General features: G+C 34.5%; 1 protein-coding gene across 1 annotated transcript in view; it reads left to right on the top strand.

Annotated features, from left to right (window-relative positions):
* The window catches only part of AGGF1 (angiogenic factor with G-patch and FHA domains 1), a 30,875-nt gene that overhangs the window by 3,649 nt on the left and 16,148 nt on the right, over positions 1–11,078 (top strand). The window contains exons 2-6 of the mRNA XM_077759906.1: positions 1,054–1,156; positions 2,119–2,318; positions 3,654–3,818; positions 6,576–6,764; positions 9,788–10,118. Coding sequence (XP_077616032.1) covers positions 1,054–1,156; positions 2,119–2,318; positions 3,654–3,818; positions 6,576–6,764; positions 9,788–10,118 — 988 coding nt within the window. The remainder of the gene's footprint in view (positions 1–1,053; positions 1,157–2,118; positions 2,319–3,653; positions 3,819–6,575; positions 6,765–9,787; positions 10,119–11,078) is intronic.

The following is an 11,078-nucleotide window of genomic DNA, read 5'->3' as shown; positions in this document are numbered from 1 at the left end:
TTTTTATTTTTTAAAAAATTTTTTTAATAGTTTATTTTTGAGACAGAGAGAGACAGAGCATGAGTGGGGGAGGGGCAGAGAGAGAGGAAGACCCAGAATCTGAAGCAGGCTCCAGGCTCTGATCTGTCAGCACAGAGCTTAATGTGGGAGCTCAAACCCACGAACCATGAGATCTGACCTGGGCCGAAGTCGGATGCTCAACCAACTGAGCCACCCAGGCGCCCCGTTTTTTAATTTTTTTAGTTTTATGCCTATAATAGACATTGTCTCACGCTGAGATCCTTTCCAAATGAGATGTGTTTACGGGATTGTTCCTCATCTGCTTATGGGTGTTTCCCCACTGCTGCTCTGGCCTTGGCATTCAGTGAGGCACAGGGAGGATAGATGCCCCTCTGAGACAGTCACCTCCATTCCCTTTTGCTGCAGTTACTTAGTCATAAGACTACTATCTAATAAGGGGAAAAAAGTGCATTAAAGTATATGAATATTAATATATTTAGGTGAATAGTTAATTCTAGGTGGAGGACACTGAATGATACTAAATAATTTCATCTGAATAGGAATTAATGTTTTTTTAGATTAATTCTTTAGGGAAAACTGATTAAAATTTAGTATAAAACCATTCTTATTGATCGAAATATGGGATCCTTTTTGAAAAGTCCTGTTAATTTAGTTCATCTGATTTTTGGAGGGAATATTTTGAGTTTAGCAAGAGAGTATAAGAATAAAAACATTTCTGGGCTGCCTGGCTAGCTCAGTTGGAAGAACTTGTGACTCTTGATCTCAGGGTTATGAGTTCAAGCCCAATACTGGTGTAGAGATTACTTAAATAACCTAAAAAATAAAAACATTTCCGTATGCAGGTGTGAGAGATGAAAGTCAGTTATAGCATTTTTAATTTTTCTGAAAAGGAGACTAGCAGCTTTGATGCTTCTCTAAAACTTTAGCAAGAAATATAATTATTATAGTTTCAGGAGGATGGTATGTATAATATTAGATTGCTATATGGTTTATTTTCCTAAAGTCTTGTTTTTTTTTGTTTTTTTTTTTTAGGTAGAAGAGCTCAGTAAAATACTCCATTGTGAGAGAAACGAGGATAATAAAAAATCTGATGTAGAAGTACAAACAGAGAACCATCCTCCTTGGTCAATCTCAGGTATTAATGAAGTTATCTTAATGTTGTTACATTCATATCCTGCTAAGGTGGAGTTTTATTTAAACTTAAAACTAACTAAGTATGAGAACTGTTATGTTGACTTTTATCCATACGATTTGGTATTTTCAGGTAATCTGTATGCTCTCCTGGTGGGAAAATAGAAATATCATTCCTGTAAATATATAGTATTGCTAATATGTTTTCAATGGCACCTTAACTGAGTAATGTTTGCCATGCTGTGAACCATCTACTCTGGCCTTCCTTGTGACCAGGCACGTATGTTTTCCTGTTGATGCATTCGGCTTCATGTTGTGTTCAGTGCCATTCTCTTAGGCCCTTGTGAGAGTGATGAGCTCACAACCATGACCTCATCAGTGGCATTGTGAGGCAAAATAACTGAGCAACTGACTTTTAATAAATACAGATCATAAAAAATAATCTTTCTGGTTAAGTTTTGCCTTGTTTTATTCAGTATGTGATTTAACTAAATTGTTAAACACAGCAGTAGTATTAATATTACATATATGCATGGTACATATATATATATTTTTTTAAGTCAGCATCATGAGAGAAATTTGACAAAAAAATCAATTTGATCTTTATCTCATAATCATTTGATAGGCAACGATATTAAGGTAGTATGTGATGAGAAGCTCATTTCTTTTGACAGAATGCAACCTATATGCCTGCTGTCTTTTTTTACTCTTATGGAAAATCCAAATCTACCATTTTTCTTATAATTTGACAACTAGGGTATTGAAGGTGACATTACAATTCAAGATACATAGTTCTGCAGATTTATCTGCACATCCCTTTTAGTCTGTTAAGTCATAATACAGTTGTAAAAATAATATATGTTTGCCTTATCTGCTGTTTTGTGTTCATTGCCAGGGGTTTGGAATTAACTTTTTTTTTTTGTATGTTTTTCTAATATGATATCACCTACCTTGTTTTTGCTACAGATTATTATTATCAGACATACTATAAGGATGTTAGTCTTCCAAATAAAGAGACTGAACTGTCAGTTCAGCAAGATCAGGATATTGAAGCTCCTACTTTTAATTCTGAAGACCAGTCACAAGTAGAAAGTGATGCTTACACCGGTACTGATATAACAGAACATGTTAAATATGCAGAAGACCATTTTGCCTCAAATTTACAGGTAATGCTTAACCTGAAACTGTTGAGGGGGCATCTGGCTGGCTCAGTTGGTTGTGAGTTTGAATCCCATGTTGGGTGTAGAGATTACCTAAATAAATAAAACTTAAAAAGGAAAACAAACTGTTGATACCCCAAAACAGATCTCTTTGTTGTTGTTATTTAGAAAAATAGACTTCTTTGGTCCCTTACAGCATATTCAAAAGTTATAAACATTTTATGTATAGTTATGCAGTGAATAAAAACAGTTCTTAGGAAATAAAAATTGGAACTTGTTAATATATATATAATTGTTTTTCTGCTCTGTTGTGTTCTAAAAATTTGTGATTTACATAAATTAAAAGAAAATTTGTCACTGTATTTTGACTCAACCAAAAATTTTTGGGCAATGGCCACAATAACATGTTCACACTAAATTTTTTTTTTTTAAGATTTTATTTTTTAAGTGACCTCTCCACCCAGTGTGGGGCTTTAACTCACAACCCCAAGATCAAGAGTCACATGTTCCACCAACTGAGGCAGCCAGGCACTCCCACACTAAGAATTTTTTAATGCTTATTTTATATCAAATACCTTCCCACTATTGTCTGAGTGTCATAGAAATTTGTTTCTTCAATTTGAATCAGGATCCCAGTAATCCCAGGGTCCCAAGATACCCTTTTTTTTTTTTTTACAAATATTGTCAAGTTGGTTTCCACCTAACACCCATTGCTCATCCCCACAAGTGGGCGCCCCCTCCCCCCCATATCCATCAGTCCTCATTTTTTGTCAGCATTCAAAAGTCTCATGGTTTGCCTCTCTCCCTTTCCCCCACCATTTCCCCCCTTCTCCCCCATGGGCCGCCGGTAAGTTCCTCCTGATCCTCCTATATGTGCAAACATATGATATTTGTCCTTCTCTGCCTGACTTATTTCGCTCAGCATAACACCCTCAAGGTCCATCCATGTTGCTACACATGGCCAGATTTCATTGTTTCTCATTTCCAGGTAGTATTCCATTATATAGATAAACCACATCTTCTTGGATCCCAAGATATTCTTAAAGAATATTTCAGAGTCTGTATTTTGTAGATTACTGCATCAGGCAGTATTTTTGAGTAATGGTGACTCATTCACTTTGAATCTCTTCAAAACCAGGTCAAAATTGAATTAACTAAAACACTAGTAACTTTTTTTACACTGGACCACACTGTAGTTGGCAGCCATTTCTTTCTATTGCAAAAATTGAAGTCTTATTATTTAAAATTGTTTTAAGTCTATTTATTTTTTCTAATTCTGCTAACTATTAAATTGATAAAAGTAAGTATTTGTCTTACTTGACATGAATGTATCTTACCTAGGAGCCAGCATCTGTATTAGCAACAGAAGAGACATCCTTAGAAGGTTCTTCTTTAGCTGAAAGTTTGAGAGCTGCAGCAGAAGCTGCTGTGTCTCAGACTGGATTTAGCTATGATGAGAACACTGGACTGTATTTTGATCACAGCACTGGCTTCTATTACGATTCTGTAAGTATTTCAGACTGTGTAGTGTTGTATGGTTGTGTTCTTGCTGCTTGATACCAAGTATTCAACCTTAAACTGAATTAAGAAAAGCAAGAGGCTGCTTTTAAAAATTGTATCTGATTCAAAGCTATTTGACATGAATAAAGAGTTGTAAAATAGCTTATGAAGCTACGTTTCTGTGTTCTTAATTAAATAAGTTAATTGTGATTATTATAGACTAATATTTCCAAAAGATCTAATAACCTTTTATATGTAAAGTAACATGCAGAAATGTTAGCGCATTAATACATTCGATCTTAGGCAAGAGGCTGCGACACAATTTTAGAGTATTAATAGAAACTGTTAACTACATTGTTGTAAAGTGTTTAAGAACCTAAACTAACTAACATTTTTTCATAGAATTGATAAGGAAGTGACATTGTTAACTCCAGGCTTGGCGTGAGATACTTTAGAGTTGTTTCAAATACTTCATTTGAGCCCCAAAAGGAGTCTTTTTCTGGAATTCTCAGTAGCATGTTTATTATTAGTCTAAAAGTTCTGTGGCTTTTAAGCATTTCATTTTTAATTTTTTTCAGTTTTAGTTTTTTTAAGTTTAATTATTTCTGAGAGTGAGAGAGCATGATAAGCAGGGAAGGGTCAGAGAGAGATGAGAGAGAGAATCCTAAGCAGACTCCACATTGTTAGCACAGAGGCCGACGTGGGGCTTGATCCCATGAACTGTGAGATCATGACCTGAGCCAAAATCAATAACCAGATGCTTAACTGATGGAGCCACACAGGTGCCCCAGCATTTCATTTATTTTAAAAATCAGTGTTAACAGTGCGAATTAGGAAATTAGTATGGAGTCAGACATGTAATGCATATAATGGACCACTGACAAGGACAGAATGAGAAAATAAACTTCATAATTTATAATTCAGTATTATGGCTCTTGGCGTTTGGTACTTAATGGGATTTCATTTAGATTTGATGACAGTGATGGCACTTTTCTACCTCAACATCAGTGGTCTCAACATGTGATCTGCTCCTCAGGAATTATAGGATGTGATACCCAGAAGTGGAGCACATGTTCACCATTCTAGTCACTGGAATTATTGTTAGCTAATCTAGGGAACATGGTGATAATACTAAATATTTTAGTCAGATAAAGGATTTCATTAGCTTGTAGGTTTGCTCTTGATAGTCTTTGTAAATCCCTTATAAAGAAAGGGTTTTTTTCCACAGGGGTATGCTAATTGACAATGCTAATTAATATCTAGAAAATTAATTTTTAAATTCTTATTACCAAAGAGAGTAGCTATTATTTATTTGGCTTTGAGGAAAATACAGAGTTTACAAGTGTATGATGTTAGTCTTCATCATTCTTCTACCTTCCTTTCTACATCTTTACTCCTTCGTCTGTTCTATAAATGGTTATATGTAACATTTTATAGGTCTATAGATTATATGTTTTAGTAAAATAGAGACATCATTGTTTTGCCCTTTTTATTGTGCCAGTTTTCATTTTATTTAATTTTAGTTAGCTTTTTTTATTTTTTTAAAAGTGTGTTTTGGTCTGAAAGACATAGGAGATTAAATAAGCTTGAATTATAAAAGTTTTGTTATCACCATCATGTCCATTCAGTTTTTTAGTTACAGTAAAGATAGAATTCTAAGTATTTTTATAAAACATCTGCAAAGTGAATTAAAGATAGTAAATTGCAGTAATATCAACACTTAGGAAAATAGTCTTTTCCAGGCAAGTTTAGTGGGTTAACCTTAGCATATTGTAAGATGTTTCCACATCTGATCTGTATCGGTTTATGATGTAAATAAAACATGGGTTGTTCCATTAAATCTTGGTTATAGAGTATGGGCCAGTATCTAATAAATACAGATGATTATATAACCTAATCTTTCTGGTTTTTATCCATAATTTGCCAAAATTCATTTTTGCATGGCTCTTTTACATTACTTACAGTAGAATTAACCAGCAAAGACAGTTATTTATCACTTTATTTATGTAAACTATTAGGTTGTATTTATAACCTTAATTTTTATAAGTTTGAGGCTTTTTTTTTTTTTGTCTTGTTTTTTGAGAGAGAGAGCGTTTGCAAGCTGGGGAGAAGGACAGAGAGCAAGAGAGAATCCGTCCCACAAGTCTGGGATCATGACCTAAGCTGAAATCAAGGGTTAGATGTTTAAGTGACTGAGTCCCCCAGGCACCCCAGAGCTTAATTTTATTTTTCAATTTTTCTTCAGAGCCTTTAGTCATGAACACTAAAAGGCATATATTTGTTTTACGACATTGAGAGAAGGGTTGGGGGTTTTATACTACCAAACCATTATTGTGTAATCATAAGGATAATGAATCTGGAATTGCTTTTATATGGTCAGCTTTAGTTTTCATGACTTCTAAAAGGTTTATTTTTTTTTATCATTTTTCGTTAATGTATTACTTTGAACCATATGAAATTGCTGTTTTTGTAAGTACCAAAATGGTCAAATATTGACAATTTCATGAGATTCAATTTAATATTTAAATATTCATTTTTCATACTAGGAAATTACAGCAAATACCGAATGGTAAAGTAGTTTGGAAATTAGAAGCATTTTCCATTCTGTCATCTTTACTCATTATCTTCAGGAAATACTAGAAACATTTATAAAAAAAAGAAAAATTTACTATTTTTGAATATATTTGGTGTCTGTTAAGTTTATTTTTAAATGTTATTTTATCTTACCTGAATAAAACTTAACTGTTTTCTTGTCTTTGAAAGGAAAATCAACTATATTATGATCCTTCCACTGGAATTTATTACTACTGTGATGTGGAAAGTGGTCGATACCAATTTCATTCTCGAGTTGATTTGCAGCCTTATCAGACTTGTAGCACAAAACAAAGTAAGGATAAAAAATTGAAGAAGAGAAGAAAGGATCCAGATTCTTCTACAACAAATGAAGAAAAGGTAATGTCTTCAAAATTTTAAAAATTTACATAATGATGTAATTATAGCAAAAGTTTTTGATGAAACTGAAAATTATAATTCAATAATTCTGTATTTCAAAAATATCTATTAAGATAACAAGATATCAGAATCTGTCAACCAAGGAGCATTCACATGGGGGCAAACATGGACTTCTTCATAAATTCTCAGTCACTGAAAGTAGAAGGAATTTCTTAAAGTTTGAAGGAGGTAGATTCAGGGCAGATAAANTTTATTATTTTTTTTTTAATAGTTTATTGTCAAATTAGTTTCCACAAAAAGGAATTTCTTAAAGTTTGAAGGAGGTAGATTCAGGGCAGATAAAATACTCACGTGTTACATAATTTGGAAGAAGAGCATTCAGACCCTCAGTCAATTCATTGATGTCACTGCACAATTTACAATAACAAAAGAAAAGCACAGATTGTATGTAGACATGGATAAAAGTTCAACTTACTAGTCATGTTGAGCTATTTCTTACCTATTATGTTAGTTAAGAAATATGTAGGTACGTACTTATCAGAAGTGGAATTTGGTGTCTTTGGGGAAAGTAGATTGGCCCTTTGTGTCAATAACCATAAAAGTTCATGTTTTTTAACTGGAAAATTTCATTTCTGGTAATTTTAAAAATCCAAAGAAAGAAAAATACCTTAGATAGCAATATATATTTTTTAAGTTTATTTATTTTGAGAGAGAGACCACGTGAACAGGAGAGGAGCAGAGAGAGAATCCCAAGCAAGCTCCACACTGTCAGTGCAGAGCCCGACACGGGGCTCGAATTTACAAAACCTTGACGTCATGACCTGAGCTGAAACCAAGAGTTCAACCCTTAACTGAATGAGCCACCCAAGTGCCCCTATATAGCAGTATTTGTAAGAACAGAAAAAAATGAAGAGTTCAAATGGCCTGCAAGATATTGGTTAAGAAAATGGTAGTATGTTTAATTGAAAAAGCATTCTTTAGGTCTTAAAATGGTCTTTTAGGTCTTAAAATACATAAAGACTGAGGAGAACTTCATAACTTGTGATACCGGGGGCGCTTGGGTCTCTTAGTCGGTTAAGTGTCCAACTTCAGCTCAGGTCAAGATCTCATAGTTTGTGGGTTTGAGCCCTGCAGTGGACTCTGCACTGACAGAGCAGAGCCTGCATCAGATCCTCTGTCTCCTTCTGTCTCTGCCCCTTCCCTGCATGCGCACGTCCCCTCCACCCCCCAATAAACCTTTAAAAAAAAATATGTGGGGCACCTGGATGGCTCGGTTGAATATCAGACTTTTGATTTAGGCTCAGGTCATGATCCCAGGGTTGTGGGATCCAGCCCTGCTTTGGGCTTCGCACTGAGTGTGGAGCCTGCTTGATATTCTCTCCCTCCCCCATCTCCCCCACTTGTTCTCTCTCTAAAATAAATAAATATAGTAAAAATAAAAATGTGTTCAAGATGCTCTTGTTTTATAAAATAACAGAAGAACATATGAATTCACTTCATCATGTTGCTTTAGGCACAAAGAAAATTTAGAGTATGTTACAAACCAAAAGAAAAAGGAAAATAACTCTGCTTCTTTTAAGTTTAAAATAATAGATTTGTTCATTTGTCATAAGATATGCCCACTATACATGTATAGCAAATAAAAAAATTAAGGCAGCTAATTTAGAATTTTAGAATAAAAGAGATGTAATGGGTTTGTCTTTACTTTAAACTACTTTACTTTGTTTTGTTTAATCAGACCAACCCCGTAAAAGTACTAAATTTTAGTGAAACTATAGCTCTCCTACATAGGCACATTTGGATCTTCATTTTTTTTTTTAATGTTTATCTGTTTACATATTTTGAAAGAAAACACGTGAGGGAGGGAGGGGTAGAGAGAGAAAGAGAGAGGAGAGAGAGAGAATCCCAAGCAGGCTCTTTGCTAATAGCACGAGGTTGAATCTCACAGACCATGATGTCATGACCTGAGCTGAAATCAAGAGTTGGGACACTCAACCAAGCCACCCAGGCACCCTTAACATTTGGATCCTTATTTATTTATTTAATTGTTTTTGAGAGCGGGATAGTGGGTGCAAGTGAGTGAGGGACAGGAAAAACCCCAGGAGGGGCAGAGGGAGAGAAAGAAGCAGGGCTTACCCAAAGAAGGACTTGAACTCATGAACTGTGAGACGTGACTTCAGCCGAAGTCAGATGATTAACAACTGAGCCACCCAGGTGCCCTCGTACATTTGGATGTTTAAATCAGTGTTGTAATTAAAGCTGATTTTGTATTTTATGTGTGTTGACTTAATAATTGATTAGAAGTTCAAAAAGAAAATTTAGGATAGACATATTCTCTAGGCATGCACTGTCCTTTAATGTAGCCACTAACTACATGTGGCTAGTGAGCCCTTGAAATGAACCTGGCTAATTAAGGTTTGTAACTGAACTACAGTGTACTCAGTTTTGAAGACTTAGTGCAGAAAATCCATGTAAAATGTTTCATAAATCATGTTACAGTGATAAAATGTTATTTATAGTAAATGATAAGATTTTGTGTATATTGGGTAGATAAAACAATAAAATGAATTTTGCCTGCTTTTACTTTTTTAATGTGGTTACTAGAAAAATTTAACGTATATACATGGCTTACATTATATATTTTTTGGACAGCAGTGGTCTACGCTGTCGCATGATCTAAGCAATATGTGATAAGAACCTGTACAGGGACAATAGATAGAGAGATTTGGGATAACGTGGAAACATAGTCTATAGCACTTGTTAATTGATTCCATGTGGTAGTGAGGGGGATGTCAAAGGTAACTATAAGATTTTTTATTTGGGTGATAAATGGATGGTACTGTTATTAAACAAGAAAGGGAACATGAGAGGAAGAGGGATTATATGTAATAGCTATTATTATTTCATATATAATATTGTACATATATCTTTACTAATTCATTGAAACATTCGGCATTAAACAGAAGATGATCATGTTTAAGACATTTTTCTCTTTTCCCACCTCCTTACCTACCTCATTCCAGGATTTGAATTCAGAAGATCAAAAAGCATCCAGTGTTGAACATATAAGCTGCAGTGAGGGAGAAGATTTTGCAAATGTGAAAAAGAAAGCCAAAATGGACATTCATTATAAAAAGAGTCCCACCAAATTTACTGTTCCACTTAGTGGAAAGACTGTAGAATCTTCTCTCAGTGAAAACATTTATAATTCAGCATCATTTAAAGATGAGAAAATCGTGGAGACTGATAGTGAGCCAGAAGAAGGTGAAATTACAGACTCTCAGACAGAGGACAGTTATGATGAAGACATCACCAGTGAAGACAACGGAAGTGCAGAAGATACTGAGGATGAAGGTGAGTAAATAACCATTGTTTAATTTTCTGTAAGGAACCCAGTTTGATCATTGTAGAAGCAACACGTTAAAAATGTTAGAAATGGAGGAATGTGTCTGCCAAAAATTAACTGTTTGAAGCTGATTATTTTAATGATACTGTTCAAAATTATGTGGGCTACTACTTGGTTATTTTTAGAGGGAAGGATTTGAATAAATAGCTAATACTTGGGCCTTAAAGTTTTATTGCATTGAATGGCCTAATCAGTAGAACGAAACCAAGTTACATAGTTTCTAACCCTAAAGATACATGTGTTGTCTGCCTGAGTGGGTTAGATATTTGGAGTCCACTTTTGTAATTGAGGGGAAAAAATAAATTGCCTTTAAAAAGGTTAGTCCATAAATTGAGCTACATAGGTGTTATGGTACATCTTACATTTTTCAACTTGAGGTCATAAAGGCATACTTTTAAAACTGAATATTTTCTATTAGTTTATATGAACTTATTTTCTTCTTGAAAATAGGTTTTCTTGGGGCGCCTGGATGGCTCAGTCGTTTGTGTCCGACTTCAGCTCAGGTCATGATTCAGTGGTTCATGGGTTCGAGCCTTGCGTCGGGCTCTGTGCTGACGGCTAGCTCAGAGCCTGGAGACTGCTTCAGATTCTGTGTCTCCCTCTCTCTCTGACCCTCCCTGCTCGCTCTCTCTCTCTCTCTCTCTCTCTCAGAAATAAATAAAACATAAAAAAATTTTTTTTAAAGAAAATGGGTTTTCTTCTTCAGTCACCATTTTTTATTTTTTAAGGAGGACTCAGTTTTTTAAGTTAATATAAAAATTCTTGTTTAGGATATTTTCAAATTCCAACACCTTAAAAAGGAGAGAAAAGTGATTATTTTGTAACTGTGCTTAATGCTGAGTACCTTCAGGTTGATCACTTTACCTTTTTTTAGGCTTTTTTTTTTTTTTTTTTTTTTTTTTTTTTTG

Source organism: Crocuta crocuta, unplaced genomic scaffold (assembly GCF_008692635.1).
Source record: "Crocuta crocuta isolate KB4526 unplaced genomic scaffold, BGI_CrCroc_1.0 scaffold162, whole genome shotgun sequence".
In the NCBI taxonomy this organism is placed as follows: Eukaryota; Metazoa; Chordata; class Mammalia; order Carnivora; family Hyaenidae; genus Crocuta; species Crocuta crocuta.
The sequence above is the reverse complement of the archived record's forward strand: the minus strand, read 5'-3'. Positions and strand labels throughout refer to the sequence as shown.